This window comes from Porites lutea, chromosome 10, assembly GCF_958299795.1.
Source record: "Porites lutea chromosome 10, jaPorLute2.1, whole genome shotgun sequence".
NCBI lineage: Eukaryota > Metazoa > Cnidaria > Anthozoa > Scleractinia > Poritidae > Porites > Porites lutea.
This window is the reverse complement of record NC_133210.1, coordinates 24,998,574-25,019,845: the sequence shown is the minus strand read 5'-3', so window position 1 is coordinate 25,019,845 and position 21,272 is coordinate 24,998,574. Positions and strand designations below refer to the sequence as shown.

At 39.3% G+C, this 21,272-nt stretch overlaps 3 protein-coding genes across 3 annotated transcripts; 2 read left to right on the top strand and 1 right to left on the bottom strand.

Annotated features, from left to right (window-relative positions):
• The first annotated feature begins 2,868 nt into the window (after positions 1–2,868).
• Positions 2,869–3,825, top strand: LOC140950946 (uncharacterized). Its single transcript, XM_073400160.1, has one exon. It carries the CDS (start codon positions 2,995–2,997, stop codon positions 3,775–3,777), a length of 783 nt encoding a protein of 260 aa, XP_073256261.1. The 5' UTR covers positions 2,869–2,994; the 3' UTR covers positions 3,778–3,825.
• A 3,465-nt stretch (positions 3,826–7,290) lies between these two features.
• Positions 7,291–11,587, bottom strand: LOC140950931 (uncharacterized). Its single transcript, XM_073400145.1, has 5 exons — positions 11,428–11,587; positions 10,755–11,054; positions 10,000–10,191; positions 8,101–8,189; positions 7,291–7,750 (listed from the first exon to the last, which is right to left on the bottom strand). The coding sequence occupies exons 1-5, from the start codon at positions 11,566–11,568 to the stop codon at positions 7,711–7,713; spliced, it is 762 nt and encodes a 253-aa protein (XP_073256246.1). The 5' UTR covers positions 11,569–11,587; the 3' UTR covers positions 7,291–7,710.
• Positions 11,588–11,684: 97 nt separating this feature from the next.
• LOC140950383 (large ribosomal subunit protein mL41A-like) lies at positions 11,685–16,590 on the top strand. The gene is made up of 4 exons (XM_073399597.1): positions 11,685–11,868; positions 12,881–12,919; positions 13,920–13,984; positions 14,890–16,590. Exons 1-4 carry the CDS (start codon positions 11,781–11,783, stop codon positions 15,007–15,009), a joined length of 312 nt encoding a protein of 103 aa, XP_073255698.1. The 5' UTR covers positions 11,685–11,780; the 3' UTR covers positions 15,010–16,590.
• Positions 16,591–21,272: the final 4,682 nt, after the last annotated feature.

Genomic DNA, 21,272 nt, shown 5'->3' with positions numbered 1-21,272 from the left:
TGGCGATCAGAGTAAATGTCACGTGGTTATAATGCCACGTCCCTTTAAGGTCTGAGTCGAAAATCTGCTGTTGCGAGCATTTTTTCGTGAGAATCTTTCGGCTACACATAGTGCGCATTAGTGCCTTGCGCTGAACAGAGTTTCACCAAAATCGCAAAGACCCAATTCGAGAAATTCAGCGCTTTCTAAATTTAGGTCATAATTTATGCGAAAATGATAAGCAAACTTTACACGGATTATATCTAATAAACTATGAGATTCATCTCTGTATTTTGGGCATCCTTATAACAAATGGGTCCTTGCAAGTCAGCAAAACGCTTTAGGGCCTTGTAAATGCGCGCGATTTCGAGCAAAGCAAACATATAGAAATTATAGTTTTCGCTATTTGTTGACGTTTGTCAGCGTTTAAGAGTCAATCTCACGAAAAAAGCATTTTCTTAAAAATTCGTAGTTTTTTTTCCTTCAAATTTTTTCAGGGCCACAATTGATTAACTAACTACCCGGACTCTGAATTTCATGGTCATTGAAAAACTGTGACATTATCTTCTATAAGCCCAAACTTGAGTAAACATTGAAGATTTTTAGCGTTTTGGCTGAGTTTGTGCTTTGGGAGTTGTCTATTGTTTCTAGTCTGTCATTATACAGCATTCTTGTTCAGCACGCGTGCAATGACCATGCTTGGCTGACCCTAAACGTGCAGTATCGAAGGTGAACTTAACATCGATGGAGGTAAGCATGTTTTAACTTTGTTTTTAAACTAGGAATTATTTTGAATGAATAATAAAACAATTATTGAATTCGGCTCTCGTATCATATGAAGAATTATGGAGATCTCGGAGGGTGTTATCCGCCTCGGCCTACGGCCTCGACGGATAACACCCTCCTCGATCTCCATAATTCTTCATAAGACACCAACCTCATTCATTTATTGTTAAATAAACATACTCTCACTTACAATGGTACCCAGGGGATTCACTTTTCAATACTTGATAGATTTGCATCCTCCGATTTAACCGCTTTTGTTGTTGTTGTTGTTGTGTCTGCAACGATTGTAGAATAAGATGAAAGGGCCTGGGCACAAGGATCGGGCAAATCCGCCATTTTGGTTGCATTGCTGGTCACATTGCGATCGTTCCTTCTATCTCAGCGCGCTTATATTTAGTCGATAATCTGCATTATGGAGACTTCGCGAAACTGAACGAAATTACGGTAAGTATTGACCGTTTTGTGTTTCTTCCATCTTTTGTGAGAACTGAATGTTTCCAGAAGTGACCCCTTAAAATGACCGAACCCGTCCGAACGCTATCATTTTTAAAGGTGAAAGGGGCGGCAGCAACTCAGTTTCTATGATCACGATTACAGGTCACTGCTTTCCCCTCAATCAAAAACAACGTTTTTTTTATTTTCGATAGGGATAAGGGCCAGGAGCTACGCTGTTTAAATTTCTGCCAACTCTTCGGGATAATCAGGGAGTCCCCCGGACGGATACAGCACTGATCTTCCGTACGGGTCACCAAGTCTCCGGGATAAAATAGACTTTTAAGTATTTTTGTGCTTTAGTTTGAAATTTAGCCCTTTTTTCACCAAAATAAGTTTTCTGGAGCATTTTTGCACGTATTTAGTCACTGATGTCAAAGACTATTTTGTAATGCGAATTTTAATGGCATGTACCTCATGTACGACTTCATATAGTGTCCTAAGCCATTCCCATGGCTTTCTAACTTGCGTTGGGTGGGTCGATTTTGGGGTTTTAGGGGATGGTGGGGGTTTGTTGACATTAGAGGGGTAGTGCAAGAGATTCTCAAGATTTTAGATCTCCAGAGGTTGGCATCTCAGTGTTTATTTAACTGGACCATGATGACTGAGCTGTGTTTTGACCTGTGGAATGTTACATGTAAGCTGACACCTAAACAAACACTCCTATGAATTGCGTGTCTCGCAAGTTTTTCTACTAGCTAAACACATCTTTAACAGTTACATCATGGGTAGCATAGACCTACTGCAGATCAATGATAATACATTATAGATTGACAAAAGCATCGGAGCTGAAGAGTCGACTACATATATAATTATGACCAATGAGAAGTAAAAAAATATCTCATAGTCCCAGTAAATAATAAATACTCTTTTACGATCTTATCATTGTCTATTCATTTGTGCTGGTTTATTTACAACTCTCCTCTTTCCTCTGTTTGTCATCAAATTCATTGTGACCTTATGTGCCATTTCATCCTAAGCTTGTATCAATGGATCAGAATGGCATTTTGTCGAGTTTGTGTTACTTAATTCCAGGTGCAAAACTCGACAAAATGCTACTTAACTCAGCCAGAAACGACAAGGTGATTTCAATTTTTAGGCTCAATTTTTTTCTGATCGATTCACTGATGCAAGCTTTGGATAAAGCTGCACTTAAGACCAAAACCGACATCGAATTTGATAAGAATCAAACTGAGAAAATTTTAGTTAAATGTTAACCAGGATAGATTGATAGACTGAATGATATAATGGAAAAGGAATATTTATTTGGAACTCTTGCAAATTATTTTTTTAGTTTTCTTAGTCGAACACACATATAGTTGACTCTCCAGCTTCCAAAAATTCGGCATTTTGACAGGTAACCCACACAACCAACCGTTAAAAACTCAATCGAAACCTTCTGTTTTTCTTGCCTTTAAATTGCCAGACATGGCCGCAGAGAAGAGGACTCGTGGAAAGTCGTTCAAGTGCAGCCAGCACCTCAAAGTACACAGTGATGAGAGGCCCTACAAGTGTACTCTCTGTAAAAATTGTTTCCGACAGTCATCCCACTTACAAGACCATCTGCGGATACACAGTGGAGAAAAACCCTACAAATGTACTCAGTGTGACAAGTGTTTCAGACGGTCAACAAATTTGAAAAGGCACTTGTTTATACATACTAATGAAAGGCCCTTCAAATGTCCTCGGTGCAAAAAATGTTTCCGAAGGTCATATCACTTGCAAAACCATCTGCGGATGCACAGTGGAGAAAAACCCTACAAATGTACTCGGTGTGAAAAGTGTTTCAGACATTCTTCAGGATTAATGTATCACCGTAGGGTACACAACGGAGAAAAACCCTACAAGTGCAGTCATTGTGACAAGTGTTTCAGACATTCTTCCGGTTTAAACTATCACCTTGGGGTACACAACGGAGTAAAACCCCACAAATGTACTCGGTGTGACAAGAGTTTCAGACAATCATCAGATTTGAAAAGACACTTGTTAATACATACTAATGAAAGGCCCTTTAAATGTACTCGGTGTAAAAAATGTTTCAGAAAGTCTTCTCACTTGCAAGACCATCTGCGGATACACAGTGGAGAAAGACCTTTCAAGTGTACTCAGTGTGAAAAGTCTTTCATACGGTCATCACACTTGAAAAGACACATGTTAATACATACCAATGAAACGCCCTTTAAATGCACTCGGTGTAAAAAGTGTTTCCGAAGCTCATCTCACTTACAAGTCCATTTGCGGATACACAGTGGAGAAAGACCCTTCAAGTGTACTCAGTGTGACAAATGTTTCACCCGGAAACAGACATTGTTTTATCACAAAAGAAAATTCCATTCTGATTCACCGCACAAATGTGAATCATGTGGTAAAGATTTCACTGATGACAATGCTCTGAGGAGACATGATTGCGAGAAACGATCTGCTAGAGACAAGGAAAGATTCACTTGCTGGATGTGTGATGAATACTGCCACGATCATTGTGGATATCTTTATCACATGTATAAACACATGCAAGGATAAATGGAGTTACTGAGCACTTCATACATAGAGGTCAGAAATACTAAACAACAGCGATTGATGATGGCGTGCAGGGCTTTGGAAAATGACTTAAGACAGTACCGTGGTACTATTTACATATGTACGCACGGAAAAATTACGCGACCGTAGAAGTTCACCATAACACATACTAATTTTTTTTCTTTGTTGAGTTGGTCTTTGTAATTGCTGTATGTAACTTTGCAAGATCCTGAGCTTTCATTCAAAATCTTTCAACGGTTGCTTTGATGAATTCGTTTTACATGAATGACCTCTCATTAAGTGGTAATAACCAGAAACGTATTGAACTTCTCTTAAAGTCGATCAGGCTAATATTCTTAGGCTGATATAGTTCTTTTATTTTGGGTCGTTGAAGTTGCTGAACACTAGGCTGATTTAGCAACAGAAAAGGAACGTCAGTTGACTGGGTGGCGCGCGCAAATCAAACAACTTGCTTGACCAATGACAGAGCGGCAAATCGGGCACCGGAAGTCGAGTCTAGTCCTTTCCGTGCTCTTTTCCGTCGTCAAGTGACGTTCCCGTTCTCTTGCTAAATCAGCCTACTACATTGTCCTTGTTGCATGCTTAAGTAGATTAAGGGTGTGAACTAGGGGGGACAGGTGGATCCAAATCTCCCGCCTCCCATTCCTTTCAATCCAGGCTACGGCTGGCTCCCGACCCTTTCTTTGACTTCTGTTTCTTTCAGCTCTTTTTTTATTGCGAAATATGAAGCATTATCATATATAATAGCTGGAAATTTTTCCCTAACATCGCCCACTCACATTGGTTACTTCAAGGTCACATGACATCTAACAATGAAACCGTTTCCCGCCAAAATCTCTGAGCGGGCAACATTACCAAATGTATGACGTCACAGGATAACAGTGCACTGTTTTTCTTCGTGGGCTATATAACAGAGCCCTTAAAGTCTGGTCCCTCGGGAAAATTTGTTTCCCTCGAATTTCATTGAGGTTCTCGGGAAACAAAATTAACTGTTTCCCTTGGGACGAGTCATTAAGTTTTAATTGTTGCATAATTATTTCCCTTTATTTCTCCCGCTTCCCACCTCCCGCCCCTTATTCTCCCGGGCTCCCACGCCCCTGTCCTCCTCTCCTGCAAACTAATATGACTAGTCAGAAGTAATGGCGGTTAGTTCGTCAGAGTTTATGCGAACACTTCAGTTAAATTCACTGAAGCTTCTATAAGAGAATGATTATAGAGGCGAAAGGGATTTAGGATGTCTTCTGTGTTAGATTAAGAAAAAAAAGCTTCTTCTGTCGTGTTACACCAAATTTTGTCATGCTACACCAATACTTTTTAATAGAGCCCTGCATTGGTTACCTGTAAAGTATTGCATTATTTTTGACGGGACTGTGATACGCATGTGCGGCATTTCGATTCTGGTCGTTCGACGGAACTTTTTCAAAGTTTGTTATGTAGGGGAAAAACAATTTCTATCGGCCTGGTTGGGCTTGTGAAGGTCGAAATAACGGTATAGAAGAAATATTTGGTCATCTTTGGACGATTTAAACGGTGTATTCAAACGGTATATTTTTGTATTCTTGAGAAATTGGATTTCTGGGAGAGGAGTTGGACAAAGCTGCTCGGGACGTAAACGTCTGTGTCTCGTTGCCAGCCGCCCTCTTTGTAAATAAAAAAAGGAACAAACTTAGAACCGATGGGAGGAGAATCATGGAAAGCTATATGCCTTGAAGAATCACATGTATGTGTCTACTCCACAGACACGGCCTTCGCCTAACATCTTCTATCCTTGGAGATGCGCATGCTAATCTCTTGACAATTCGTCTCAGACTTCTGGGAAGCTTTCCTGTACTGGTACAAGTCTCACGTTTCAATAGGGCTAGAACTATCAACCATCAATATCTTGTATGGTATTATTGGTAACAACCACCTCAATAAGTTAACTAATCATCTCTTACTACTTGCGAAATATTATATCTACTGCTGCAATATCACAGAAGAGCCTTTGTTATTAAGTTTTTATCTAACTATAGTGGTAAATAAAGCAAATTGTAGTAAGCGTCATTTCACCTGAATATTATTATAATAAATGGAAACCTTTAATTGAGAAGAAGTTTGTTCGCTAGCTATATCTCAATTCAACTAGTGAGGTTATACTCAACATTAGACTCGCATTTTCTTGTACTTTTGTAGCAAGACTGTAATACAATATACTGGAATTTATTGTAAAGTATCGCAATTTTTTTATGTTTGTGTAAGTGTTGATAGAGATTGAAGTAAAAAATGTTAAAAATTTTTTTTTCGCTAAATCCCGCTATTTTATATCGTTTTAGTAGCATTCTTTTCTACGTCTACGTGCGTATCATAAGCTCATTTTGTCCTTTAGTTGGCTTGGGGTGGCAAAATTGCTAATCAACGTTTAAGGCTATTTTGGGAATACATTACCGGTATTATTCTGCCCTAGGATTTGTCCCACCACATATGTTTACTACTGGTATACACGGTTATGAGTTCAAGACGTAGGCAGCTACTAAAGATCTCCAATAAAAGCTTTGAGCAAACTGTTTACAGGGTTGACGTTCAATAACTCTCCAATAGTTAATTTGGCCATTTTTAACATTTTTCTTGTTTTGCCCTCTAAAAACTCATTCATTGTGTACTGTTATTCACATATTTAAACAGTCATGTATTGTAATATCCAATTCGAGAATTCTTATTCGGAAGCAGAACAACTTACCAGAGGATTTGTTAAGTTCTAAGTTTGCGTGTTTTCCTCAGCTCCTGTCCATGCAGGAGTTTTTCCAGAGTTAATGAGGTGTGTCGGTGTTGGTCAAATATCCGACGATAAAAGCTCCCTTTGCATTTCAACGTAAAAAATATAATTCTGAGCCTCTGAAAAAGGCAAGAAAACCAAGATTCGTTTTCACGAGATTCAAATAAAGTTTTATGCATTCGGCTTGATCCCCGTTCACTGGCAACGGACAGTTACGAGAGTTCATTTTGAAATGACTTTTTCCCCCTTGGGGAGGCACAGGTGGCCCAAGCTTGAGCTGTCAGTCATTGAAGATAATAATGTGAAATAACGGTAATGGCGAAAATGAAAGAGCTTGTATGGTTATATTTACGATATGCTTTAGAAAAACATAAAAACTGTAAATTCGATTCCTCATTGAAAATACCTTATCTTACTTCCATGGTGTATTACTTTCTTTCTGTGCCCTTACTTTCCCGGTTCGACGCTTAGTTTTTTTGTGAGTTTTAGCTCCCTTGGTAGTTTTGAGAAAGTAACGGTACAGACAGCAAGAAATACATCATAGAAGTAATATAAGGTGATTTTATTGATAATTTTATAGTTTTTACGTTTTCTACAGCGTAGCGTTAAAAAATAAAAGTGGAAGTTCACAGTGGAAGTTCACTTAGCTTATCCAGCTAGTTTACAGGCACCCAACTCAGATACTTAGAAACAACTAATTCAAATAGAACATGAAAGGATTAAAAATCTCAAATTGCAGGAGACAGCCAGTTAACCATTTACAAGTGTGGCCGAGGATTGGAACTCGGAACGACCGAGGGCAAATCCAGCAAGAAGCCAGAGCGGGACTTGAACCCGGGACCGCCGGATAGCGAGTCCGACGCGCTTGCCACTCGGCCACGCTGCCCCTTCTCAATATCGCCATACAAACTCCTACATTTTTTCGCTATGACCGCAATTTTGCAATATCATCTCCAGTGACTCACAGCTTTAGGTTGGGCCACCCGTGGGGGAGGTCCTGACCCGAGAGATCGGCGGAAATGGAGCCTAGCATTGACTCAGTCTCCCGCGGAACAATTCCTCCTTTACTCTACCTCCAGCAGTTTCATCGGTCTGTAGTATCTTGGACAGCATCGTTCCATCATAGATAAGGCGAAACCGCATCTACTGCTCTTCTTTGAGCCTTAACTCCTGTCAGGTTTTTCTTTTTCCAGGAGCATTTTTCTGAAAAATAACAAAAGCTTGCAGTATGGAAATAATCACGGTGTAACTGTATGTATAGTCGTTAAGATCTGAGCCTTTTATGGCTAAATTACCTCTACGCCATAAACTGATACGTGTATATTTTAAAAAGAAGATTCTCGTGCTTGGTTAAGTTATTTGGACACGTGCAGCCAGAAAAATTGCAGTAACCGTTTCTCTTCTCCACCCCACCCCTCCCCCTCTCCGACGTTTTATCTCGTTTCTTCGCTCACTGCTAACACAGTGGGGCCTTGATATAACACAATGCCAAGGGACTGAAATCAGGCTCAGTTTGAGAGTGTGAACGGGAATTACATCTAGGGCAGTCTTACAAGAAGTTGTTGGCTGTTTGTAGTTCCTCTATCTTTTGTTCAGTCTGCGCCATCCACTTCTGGTACTTCTCACCCCACGATGTTTTAACCTGAAAATCATAAAGCTTAGATGTGGACGCAGTTTCACTGATTCAACCTACTCTTAACTGCTCTCATCACGTTTTTTATTTCATTTTATAAAAGATTTGTCACGCCAAACATGACTCACAACCGGTGGCCATTTTCAGGTTGCGCGAGTTATGGCTAATTGCATTATGGGACTGTTTTAGAGATGCTATCGCTTCTTTCATTGGCTATAGGGAAGAAAAAACGTTACGTCAAGTTGCCATAGTAGCAAAATTTCTGGCTGCCAACAAACCGAAAACCAGCGCACAAAGAAAGTAGTGTCCGATAGCCCGGGGATAGTGGATTTTGCTATCGGGCTAGTGAAATCTGTTTTTAACTTGCCCGACGGGCAAGTGATGTTCTTCGAGGAATTCGAATAACAGAAGAAGTGTGAAATCAATTCTGCTCGATGAAAAGCTTTTGGGGCTAGTTGAAATGACGTCTGGGCTAGTAAATGCTAGCTTCGGCTTGCCCCAATGGCAAGCTGTAAAAATGATTTTCTTTGCACCTTGAAAAACGTCATTAAAGTGAATTTGAACTGTCTCAAACTTTATCGACCTTATTCAATTTCATTTAAATTGTCAAATGTTCACGAAATGTCCTGGAATTGAATCCGAAAGTACCATATCTAAGTTAGGTACGGGGAGTGAAATATGGAAAAATACACTTCAGAAAATCGTAGGGCATTTATTAGATAAGCTTCGAAAATTGTACATGAATGGAACGGTCATTTTGCAGATATTTTTAGCCGTCCTCAAGTGATAGAAAATTCCTGGCAATATCTGCTACTCCCAACAGATATTTTACAGAAATCAGTCGTTGGGTTCCCCTGCTATATGGCTGGTTTTGCGAGCAGGCTTGATGACACATGTGATAAAGCAAATCCTGAGTTAAAAGTGAGCAAGATAGGCCTACCTTGCCCACTCAAGATTTCTCCCTTAGTTCGTGCAAGAAAAAGTTCCCCTAGCCATTTAACAAATACTTTAGTAACCAAGCTTGTCCGTTCGAGATGGTTGGACATTGACCTCGTTCTCTTTTGCAGTTTTATCGACGTTGACTGTTCATGGAATATGCAAAGAAAGAACTTGGTCAATATTCAGCCATCTTGACTGCACAAGCTTGGTCAGGGAGGGGGACCTCTCTTGCATTCCCGGCTCTTGCCCCATTTTTCTCTGCTTCCTCCCTCAAGCCGTTTTTTGATTGTAAACATTTTTAAATGTTCGCAATTCAATAATAATTGAAGTAGCCAGCAGGTTTGAATAGAGTAACTGACTGTATCATCAAGGGGCCATTGAAAGCATATCATAATGTTTAATCCGGATTTTATGATATAATTTTTGTTCAAGACATTATTAAAATTAGTTCCTTCTTTTTTGAGGAAAAAAGTAGCCGACTGTTCTGAGTAAAGTAGCCAACGTGTTTCGTCGGTCGTAGGTGGTTATTGAAACCCCTGGCTGAGCATGGTTGTGAAATTTTCTCCTATTTCCCCCACTCTCCACCCTTTTAAAACTTCGACCTCCCACTCTTGCCTACTCCGTCTCCTGTACACTTCCTTTCCCACATATTCTCCAGGGCTCCCACCCCTTACTGTTTAATATCGCATATTTGTTTTGCAAAGTCAAACCCAGTTAATATGGACACTGAGGGGGCCATAGAAAGTGTCTGTAATAAGTAGGTTGAATTTAGAGAAAATGTAAGGATTTCTTTCCCTAGGGACAAAGCAAACTGTCCATAATAATGAGGTGTCAGTATTAAGCGGGTGTCTAAAAGCAGTGTTTCAGCATTTGACTGTACCTCCAAAATTAGTTTTTCTTCTTTAGAACACCACTCAGCCTCCTTCTTACTCAGCTCTTCTAACAGATCATCAATTCGTAGTTGTAAAGTCACTGTCTTAGCATTGAGCAGTTCATTTTCCTCCTTAAGTTCTCTGTTTTGTTTCTTTAAGTTTTCAAGGTCAGAAGCAAAGTCAGACTCAGACTGTCTAGCCTGGAGAGAACAATAATGGGCATTGGTTGATCAACATCAAGGGGTACACAGTCAAAACATTTCCTAACAACATTCAAGACATTTGCAGTTGCTGGGGGAGGGGTCAGGGGGAGCAGGCTCTAACCCCCTATTGTTAGGTCAAAAATGTGGCCAGAGGCCAGGAAAATTGTATTGATACTGGGCTTCTCTCTTAGCTTAGTAGCCTGCATAGTAGGTGACGGTTTTTTTCTTTTTTTTTTTTAAGGCAAAGGAAAATAAATCTGGAGGACAGTTAAGCTTTTCAAACCAACATCAAGGAATTAGAACTTTGACAAAAAATTGTTGGTACCACAATGTACACCAATCATTGATTACCTCCACACTCTTTTAAAGGATTCCGCTCAAAAAAGACAACCTGTTCAAGATGCTAAATAATATTTGTATACCTTTTTAGACTCAAGACCCTAAAATTCATACCCTGCTCAGTGGCACATAACCATATAGGCCAAATGAGGGAGTTCCCGCAGCCCCTAAATGAGCTTATATGAAGTGAACTCAATAATTCACAGAAACAGTTACTGTACCTGTTTCTCTATCTCATTCTTTAGTTCCTCTATTTCTACTCTGTGCAGCTCTTTCATAGCAGCTATATTGTCTTGTAATGTCTTAATCTCTTGTTTACTTTGTTGTAGTTTTACTTCATTTGCTGTATCCACAGAGGGGGCTCTTTGGTCAGATACACAGTTTGCTGTAGTTGAATTGTTATGGGGAGACTGAGCTGCCCCTGTAGTTATATATTCTTTGTCCTTTTTAACGATGGTAGTATTCTTAGCTTTGCGGAGCTCATCCAAGCGTCTCTTCAGATCTGACACTTGCTGTTCAAGCTGAAAAGAGGGATAGATTTTGGTAACTTACTCCACTTAAGAAGTTCTGTTTTTCATAATTTTTAATGTATTGTCCCAAATGACTGTTTATAGAGGTTAAGAAACGCTGGCTCATCTTTCACTTACCCTCTCAGTGCTTTTCCCAGGAAGTAAAGTTTTACTTCGAAAGCCTCAGGGCCCCTTTCTCCTGGAAAACAAGGGCACTGGAAAAACTTGCAGAATAGCTTTATGATTCTTTTACTTATATGGAGAAAGTTGTCCCATTTCTTCTACAACGAACCTCAAATAAATTTTTTGACAATTTTCTAACGGTAGAAGCATTTTACAGTGTCATCGCTCCGTTGGAGAGACTAACCACTGATAGCACACTTACATCTTTGATTCTGGTCTGTGAGATGTGATCCACAAATCCCCCCTGACTGCTGCTTTTTCGCGCTGGACTGCTTACTGCAGCCTTTTTAGTCGTTCCTGTAGAAGTAGACTTCTTCCTATGAACACCTGTACCAGTCGACATATCCCTTACAGCTCAAATATTAGAGAGAAAAATGTTAGATGCTCTCTGCTCTTTTTCTGCTCACCTCGGTGACTGTTAGAGGAGAACTGGGGTCAAGCTTGCCGTACAGAGGCGTGGATGCTAAGCATTTGCCGCCATCTTTAATCGAACACACTTGTCTTTAGGTCAATTTTGACAAATTTTCTCGAATCGATAGTTAGTTTACACGATCAATGCCGCTGAATATTATTCGGGGCCTCTTCAGAGGTGCAACGCGTGGAGTAATGACGGGCAAGAGGGGAAACAAGAACTTTTACAAAGGTAAACGCTCACTTATTCTAATTAATGTGGTAAAGATTATAAACTCTTCCGATCGGCGGATGGCTGCGCTTTGCTCTTCTAGGCGGTAATACCAGGCAGAAAAGACTGCAGGAAAGTAATGGGCAAAATATTGGTGGCAGGGGAGCGCGTAAATCTTGGGGTAAGGGGGCCAGGAGAGAAGCCCTCATGGGGGGAGACAAGATCAAGTGATCACTAGTACCTGGGTGAGCCACCCCGGACAGGAACCCTGATCAGTCTCCAGGGGGTGAGGCCTATATCCCCCAGTCACTAGGAACTAAGGGGAACCAGGAGTGGGGCGGGGGGGGTCCTCCTGGGTGGACTACAGATCAGGTGAAACTGGGGTTCCACTCCCTGGAGTGGATATCTTGAAGGGAAAGCCTGAATTACAGTTGTTTCACCACAAGTTGTTTTGATGCATCATAAATTTGATTCACTGCAACCAACTTTTTGTATTAAACAGCTAAAAACAATTTAGGATGAACTACAAATGGGTAATAACGAGTAAAGTCAGCAAAACGACTTTATAACTTTGCGGGGAATCCACTTCATTATACAGCGAAATGACTTTGTAGTGACATGATCATACTTTGTAAGCCTTACGTTGTGGTAAAGTGCAACCAGGGTTTGCACTTTAACTGCTTCTATTGTGCGCATTAAACTTCATGCCTGCATAATAACTCAATAATTATTCAAATATGCACATTCCTGGAGATTGTAATACTTTTACATCAGGGGAAAAGACCTCAAAGTCCTTGACTTCATCTGCACATGGCTAGAAGCTGTCATTTTGCATCAGGGACAGCAGCCTGCAATGTGCTTGTTTTGGGCATTTTTTTCTTTCTTTATGGCCAGATGGCTCCACTAGTGCCAAACAGCATTTGTTGGCAAAATGTCCAGGGACAAATGGGCCAATGGGAATTATGGGTGGCAAACAGTGAGAACTTAAAAGAGGGTTAAATAAAGAAATTGTTTTTCACTTTTTATACTGTAGGCCGTGGGGTCAGACCTCCAGGTTATCATACAAGAAGAGGTAAGATCATGTCGGGGTTCCTGTGTTGTAATGGCCCTTCTCTGTAGCTTGCTGCTCCTTCTGCCTTGTCATGGACTGTACTAATAAACTAAGAGGGAAAAAAGAGCAATTTCAGCTGGATTATTCCTGTTCTGTTTTGTCTATATACTTGCCAAAATGTTTTTGTGGAGAACCGATTGTATCTGAAGATATGTACATGGATTCCAAAGAGTTCTGAAGTTCATAAGAAATGGCTATGACTCAGACAGACTTCTAAGATTATAAGAAATTTGGGGGAAAGAACTGTCTTTCACATGTACTTTTAGTTTCCTATTGATTCAAGATTATTTATTTTACATATATTTTGAGAACAGGTCTAAGCTGAGGTTTAAAAGCTCAAATGTTTCTACCACCAGTGGCCCACTAATGTGAGCTACCATGACAACAAAGTTTACAGTGTACAGGCCAGAAGCTGTTGTTAAAAGTGTATAAGACATGAAAACATTTTTTCTGCTTTTTTTTTTTGGCTAAAATTGAAGAAATTTTTTAAAGCGAAACATTTTTGAAGCACATCAGCTTTTTAAATTTCATAACTATGAACAGGTACTCTTTTACTTTTTAACAATCCTGTGAACAACCACCTGCTTTTACTTCTGTACTGGACACAGATGATGTAATACAAAGGACCTCTTAGTTTTCTGTTAAGGGTGTTTAAATCTCTTTGGCACTGTGAGTCACAATACGTCAGTCACTGGCAGCAACAGTCCTATTCTGGACTATGTTCATGTGACAATCATGCTCAACCTACTGTTTGGTATTGTTTCATGGTTTTGTTTTTTTGTTTTACGTCATCTGTATGCTGTACAGGAAGTACAGATGTAAATGCTCAACCACCTGCATGTAAGTCATTCAATTCGTTGCTTAAAACTCAGACTACACATTGTTCTTAAAGATCTTTTCCTCCTGGATTGCAAATTACCTCTGTAGCACTTTGCATCAGTGGAATTATATCTTTTTTTAGGTGGATACAGAATTGTTTACAAGAAAGTGCCAGAGTTTATTGTCCCAGATTTGACAGGCTTTGAGGTAATTCAGTTATATTAAAGCAGAGGTATTTCCAGGGCAAATTCTATCATCAGGGGTGAAGAAATTAAAGACAGGGGAAGAAGATATTGGTCATATGCGTCATCTTAACGTGAATGTAAAAACCAGTGGTTAAACGTTTTAGAACGTTGGTATCTTTTAGCGGTTAATGCACCCAGATTGGTCCCTTTAAGGGTTTACCTTCCACATCCCAAAAGTGACCAACATCAATTTCTCCTAACAACGTAATTACAAAATCAATGGAAAAGGTTACGGCAATTGTCATGAGTAAATTATAACTAAAGGGAAAATGCTTTGATCTTTGATCAACTTCTCTCAACTAATTTTTCTGTGGGAATGGCTGGAGATCAGTCTGGAATGGAGTTTTTTGCACGTTCATATTGTGGCTTTGTAAGTTAAAACAAGGAAAAAAGCCCAGGAGGCAAGGTTGAATTCAATGTTCCAACTAGCAGCCCTGTCCCCCAGGGGGTACTCCACATTTTAAATGATGCAGATGATCGATTTTTGGGGGTTTGAAATTTTTGATCCCGGGATTTTTTTGGGTGGGAAAATGTGGCTGGAATTTTTTTTCGTGGCTTGATTTAAGTAGGGATTTTTTATTCAAAACAATCTGAAGATTCGTGGTAGTGCCAGCATATCCCGGCCGCCTAGTTTTTGTTGTTTTCCATGTTATATCATTTAATGCTTTCTGGAAAGTTTAAAGGCTCGGAAATTCAGCATGGTTTTTTTTGTAGTTTAACTTTGGTCCAGGGATTTTTTAAGGTCTCGTTGGAAGCCCAATGGATTTTTCCCCCTACCAAAGAATTCCTGATTCTAGCATACTAGTAGTCAAGCCAGTCTTTCACGTCTTTACTATATCATAATTTTTCCCTTTCTTTGGTTCTTAGTTGAAACCATATGTTTCCTACAAGTCGCCAAAAGTGGAAATCCCTCCACCAACAGCTGAAAGTCTCTTGACAAGCATAAAAGAGAACATTCATTTACTGAAGTACAGAGAAACACCGTAAGAAATATACTGAACAGAGCCTTGATGCTTTTAAATACCAACAGTGACCAATTGCTAACTTCTCCACTAATACATGAAAATCATTTTACTGGATAATAAGCGAGATTATGTAACATTACATCCAGGAAGTTAAAGCTAATTAGTTACTGGCAGCTAAAACAGTCACACAATGGAAAGTTCACAATAGACGAAATCAATTTTCCCTGTTTTTTTTTTCGTTCCAATGGTTGTAATATACGGCTTTTTATTTAGGGTCGGCCAGGGTTCTTGGGTATACGGTATACAGGGGCTTTTAAAATCGGGTATACGGTATATTGCAGCTTAAATACGGGTATTCGGTATATCACTTTCTTTGAATTTCAAGTATAAAGTATACCTGGGTATAATTTTGGGTATATTTGGATGAAGTTTGGGTATTTTGGCGAATTTTTTTTCGGGTATACTGGTATACCACTACCCCCCCCCCCCCCCCCGGCAGACCCTGTTTATTGTCCTTTGTCGTTGTTCGTGAATTTTCTAAAGCAAGTAAGATTTCATTGCGCGACGGCAACGAGAACGTCAAGGTTAAGATTACCAAAACAACAACTTAGTCTTTTTAAACTTGAATATTTTTCTCAAGAATTCGATACCAGGAGAGTTCGCCCACACTAGGCCAATTGAGTGAATAGGAATAATCGCGCTGAAGTTTTAGGGAACGCTAAGTCACCTTATAAGTGACGTTTTCTCTGCCGTCGCCAACGCGGTTTCTTAATCCCCCTAGTATTTAAGATTGTTGAAATCCAGAAATGTTGCTACCATGGAAACGTGACGTCACACTTCTCTTCTCTATTCGTGGGGAATTTCGATATTTGCAGTGATCTAAGAGTTGGAGATTCGAGGTGAATGTTTTTAACTAAAAAATATTACTCACTTCGTTAATACGTCCACTCAAGCCAAAAAATGTACAGTCCAGGTGAAAAACGAAAATAAACCTTGAGAAATAATAACGATACATTTCTTTCTTTCTTTTTTGACTAAAAGTATTTGTGAACTACGGAAAGCCGTACCCCTTTAATAGTGGCAGCATTGACGGGCGGTTCCGCAGAATGTGTTTTTGAAACACGCGAGACTAGTGTTGGAAAGGTCTTTCTCAAGTCCTTTTTTATCATGACCGACAAATGATTTCCATGATTGCGAAATAACTAGGTGTTTCGTCTTTCTACGTGATTGGAATCTTATTCAAATTTAGTAATCCCCGTAAAGTCAAAACAACAATACCCTACACATGTAGTTTATACTAGAAAAAGGACGGTGAGGTCCATGTCGTAGTGGTTGAAGTCAAATACCTCGTGTAATTTTCTTATGTGTGGTTGTGCCTTTAATTATTTGAATGGACCGATGAAACAGGCAACTCAGTTAAAGCTACACGATTTGGTGGTAAGACTTAACAGGGCTCAAAGCTGACGACTAACTGGTCGCATATGCGACTGGACTTTTGGTTGTGCGCCATAAAAATCATGTGTAATCGCACCTGTGCGCCATAAAACCCATGCACACAGTGCGACTGACTTACTTCCCTGCTTCCTAACTTGACCATACTTACGGACCTATCGTGCTGAAACTAGTAAGACATTAAACAGTAGCTTCAAGCAATGAAAGTAAAAGTAATGTAGAAATACCACAACCAGGCTCTAAATTATAAACTTGCATTGTATTCTTTCATCTGTGTATATTTAATTCGTCCCTTCCCCCAATGGATTCCACGAACTCGAATGTTCATTTTCGTTTCGATGTTGTAATAAACGGCGCTGACACATGGAAATTGGCTACGAACGAAACACGCGCTTCTTGCGCAATGGACGATCATGTCGAACGTTCAGTTCTAAGTGTCAAGCATGTCAAAACAAAAACAGTGCGGATTAAGAGCCTTTTTTTCTTCCAGGTAAGCAAAAGTACTCCCAGACTCAAATTTAAACGATTTCTCGATGACGCACTATAGCTAATCATGTTATTAACATTACTGTCTTCTGTCCAATTAAAACACGTAATTTTCGATGGGAAATTCACCATCGAATTTGATTTAGCCGTTATTATCCTCCCTGTGTTGCCAATCATCGGGGAAGATTTATAGCAACAGACAAGCGACGAGAATATTTCTTTCTGGTAAGGAGCAAATCATTTTTAATCAGCGTAATAACGCACTTTAACTGATAAGGACTTAAGGTCGTATTAGGACAAACGTCATATAAAATATTCTTCTTTTTTTGTTTATTCATCTACTCCGAATGAATGTTCTACATAAACGGTTCTTCCTGCGTTTTTTCATGTCCTAGTAGAAAAACAATTCTAAGATGACGAATATGAAATGAAATTTCACATGTGCAAAAGAAACTCAGGAGTTTAAACATTTTTCTTCTTTCCCAGTAAACCTCTTCAGATTTTGTACGTTAAAATCCCATGCCACACTCCTGACCTTGTAAATGAAGCGTACTTTAGCAGTTCTGAGGTTAGATGATCTTAACTCAGCATAAGTTTGTTCGCCACATCTTGCCTTAGCGCGAATGAAGCGTAGATTTTCCACGGTTTCAAGGTACACGAAATGACTTCGTGCAAAGGAGTTTTGTTTTCTTTGGGGAGGTAATTGCCTGGTTCCTGTACGGAGACCTCCCAGGCTTTCTCGGTCAACGGCCGAAACACTGACATAGGCCGCAGATGTTTATGACACGTGACCCGTTCTCATCCACGAAAACGCGCTTGAGTTGGGGGTTTAGTATTACAGTTAAAACTAAACAGGCTAAATAAACAATACCTAAAGCTAGTGCATGGCTTTGTAGAAAGTTAAGGTATTTCATCCTACAACGAATGAAAGCCTTAGGTACAGGAAGACTCATTTTTTTATGCTTCTTGATACGGTTTATTTGATGTTTCCATTTCTGTTCGATTGAAATAGGGGCACAGGTCTGAAATCGCAGGAGTCGAGATCACTACTTTGTTCACTGCCCTCCACAAACTAGAAAGGTTTGCGTTAATGCACTAAAATCAGTTGCATTTGCACTGTACATAGTTGAAGCTCTCTTAGTGACCAGTCTCGTACGCGACAAGCTCTAGCTATCACAAGGAATCACCTTAACCGTACGAAAACTTGAACGCTTAACAGATCAAACTTCCGTGTGAACTGAGCCAAAGTGTCCGGTTAAATTTTTCAAAACGGTCAAAAGTTCGTCCGGTTCCTCGTGAGAGTAGCCCAAATCGCTCTTGTTATTTTAGCTTTTCTGTTTCTTGAATGCGGCCGATCTAGTTCCTTTACCAAATGAAAAGGTATCTTGCATTATTGTTTAAAGTGACTATTGTGAGAAAAAGCTATTTTGTTGGCATAGCCTCACTCTTAGTAATAGCGCAGCCGGACGAGATATATCATCGTCAAGCCGGAGGCGTAGGGTTTGCGACCATTTTGGACTGTAACGTATCAAATGATTATTATTGAAAACAAGTTCTCTTGCCATTCGTTGTCCATCAGCATCAGTAATTCAGTACTAAAAGAAAATCATATCAAAACCCGAAGGAGCAACAACTTCAGCGATCAAAGTGGTGTGCATGAGGATTTGCTGTTAGAACGGCTGTGTTCACTTTGAAAAGGAATTGTGTCATGAGAGATGGCTCTTGGTCTTAATGATGTCCAGTGCATGGAAAGGTAGGCTAGCGTACTTCCTGATAGATTTCGAAATTTCGACGCAACAAGCATCTCATTGACAGAATTACAAAATTTTACTTAGAAAAATAAGCACGTTTCATGCCTGCTACTCTAATTTTTTTAATTTCTCAGAAAATATGTTAATTTTCCTTAAGCTATTTGCTAAACTTGAATGTGAATCCAATGACTGAAAAAAATAATGCATTCTTTGATATTAATTTAGAGAAGGAAAGAGAAAGATAATATTGCACCACCTTCCGCTGTTTCGCTTCGTTTTGCTAAATTCGACTTCAAACTGACTGGTGTCTTAGTGTCTTCGGATTCAGAATCAGTTTAAGACGGTATACATCCGTCTTGACACCATTTTTATTGCAAAAAATATATATTAAGTATGCTTAGTAAATAATATTAAACCGCATGAAAACAACCTTATCAGTTAAATCTGTCTGTTAAGCGTGTTCCACTGATTTGAATTCCGTGTCTTGAATTGAAAAAGTCATTGTCAGATCTATAATCAAAGCGAGCGAATAAAGAAAACAAGAGAAATCGGACTTATATTCGAGTTATGGTACAACTGATATCAACTGATATATACAAAACCGTCGAATATTTATTGCTTATAATCTACTTTCAATAAATGTCTACTTCCCTAGTAATGAATAATCAGCAAAACAACAAGACTTTGCACCTGCAAAGCAGTCTTTTTTGACAGGCAAAACTATAAAACAGTCATATATTTTTCTCTAGGCGCAAGAAGCATCTCATTAATTCTAGTCACGAAATTTCTTGACCAAGGTCTAAAGTGAATAGCAGTTCAAATCTACTATGTGTAAGCAACCCCCGACTCGTTTTTATTTGCTATTCTGCCTTTACACGTTGTTATTACGCAGTCTGTATGCTATTCAGCTCTGATCAATGTTTTATAATTTTTCAACTACGGTCATCAAATTTTAAGCAGGTGTAGGTTTACGTTACCTAAGACCACAGGGCACCCAAGCTCACAACAGCCTCCTCGAAGCCAAATTATAAGGATTTGTATGGGAATTATTGTAAGTTCCATAACAATCATTAAAGTTCACATGCCTTATAAAGAGATGTCTCTTTGCTGTTTTCTTACTGTTTAGTCCTGCCCTGAGAACGTCATTTTAGCAAGTTTTGACTTTATGTTTTCTCTATTAATAAGAAGTCAATCGTCTAGTTCTGCACGTGCATCACACTCCGTGCATTTCTTTGCTGTCACTTCACGACTAGTCACTACGGCATAAAACTTCCTGGTGCGACGTATTATGAAGGACGTACTACAAGACGACTAATTTATCGTTCTCGACTTTCTGATCATTGATGCGGTTCCAAATACGGAAACTGAGGGGGTCATAGAAAGTGTACCTATTAACGGCGTGTCCGTATTAAGCAGGTTGAATTTAGGAAGATGTAAGAGCTTTTTTTCCCTACGGACAAAGTAAACTGTCCGTAATAATGAGGTGTTTGTATTGAGAGGGTGTCCGTAAAGTAGGGTTTGACTGTGATTCAAAATTTTATACTACTTCATGAGAAATTTCTGCAATTTGATTGGCTTAGAGCAGTGGTATCTCAGCTTAATTTGAAATACCTACATGTGAAAATTACAAAACCTTTACGGGTAGTAGTATAAACAAATAATAGCAAGAATTGTACATGATATTTCCCATAAACACCACTCGTGATATTTCAAAATTGTCTCAAATTACGTATAACCATTTCGAAATACCACTCGTGGTATTATGCCAAATATCACTACAAATCATGCTATTACCAATACAAACAAGACAAATATTTATTGAGCGCGTTGTAACAATCGCAATGAACTTTGAAAGATCCTGAATTCACGGTTTTGTCATTATGTTCCTAAAAGGGGCTGTTTCACGGCGCTCCAGTTCATTTTGTTTAATTTTGCCAATTACTCGCCCTCAATCGCTAGGGAACTTAAAGTAAACAAAGAAATTACATGTAAATGACAAAATCAGAGATCTGAGACAAACAAATATGTCTCCTGAGCATTATTCTGAAGTTGCAAGCAGCAGGGATCAACTTTGAAAAACTGTTAGGCTGAACAGTTTTCAAAAACCCTAATTTCCATCCCTTTCAATCTTCTTCAGTTTTGCCCATCCGTGGCATCTGTTGTTTCTGCTATGTTATTTTAACCTTTCTTTAACGTTTTAAGCGGTTATTTTTACATTTCTCTTAATTTAACAGGCATTTTGTAATTTCCTAATTTGGCTGAAATTTCGTGACAGAGCTCCTTTAAGTTCTCTACTATATCGGAGAGAGAAGCCAGGGCAACGCACCAAGAAATGCACTCCTTACAGAGATGTCTACCCTGTTTTGTCTCAGTGCTTATATATTAATTAAAAAAACTTAAGAGCGACAGTGACCTGGCATAAGTTGTCCGTTCTAAAGAGACGTCCATCTGAAGACGACTGTATTTTATTCTACTTAAAGAGAGCTTATGTACTGAAAATATACTGAAAAATATTTCTGAGGTATGATTGTGCAGTGGACTGGCAGTTTTCCTGAACAAACAGCCCATATATAGAAGACATACAGCCTCTGACTTG

Bases quoted from the DNA above. Each gene is read 5' to 3' on its own strand.
- LOC140950946 (XM_073400160.1), top strand. From the start codon at position 2,995: ATGCACAGTGGAGAAAAACCCTACAAATGTACTCGGTGTGAAAAGTGT.
- LOC140950383 (XM_073399597.1), top strand. From the start codon at position 11,781: ATGCCGCTGAATATTATTCGGGGCCTCTTCAGAGGTGCAACGCGTGGA. The intron at 12,920-13,919 runs GTAAGATCATGT...ATCTTTTTTTAG, and splicing joins AGGTTATCATACAAGAAGAG to GTGGATACAGAATTGTTTAC. The intron at 13,985-14,889 runs GTAATTCAGTTA...TTTGGTTCTTAG, and splicing joins CAGATTTGACAGGCTTTGAG to TTGAAACCATATGTTTCCTA.
- LOC140950931 (XM_073400145.1), bottom strand. From the start codon at position 11,568: ATGTCGACTGGTACAGGTGTTCATAGGAAGAAGTCTACTTCTACAGGA. The intron at 8,190-9,999 runs GTACAGTCAAAT...TATGATTTTCAG, and splicing joins AAGAAAAACTAATTTTGGAG to GTTAAAACATCGTGGGGTGA. The intron at 7,751-8,100 runs GTAAGACTGCCC...GTTATTTTTCAG, and splicing joins CAAACAGCCAACAACTTCTT to AAAAATGCTCCTGGAAAAAG.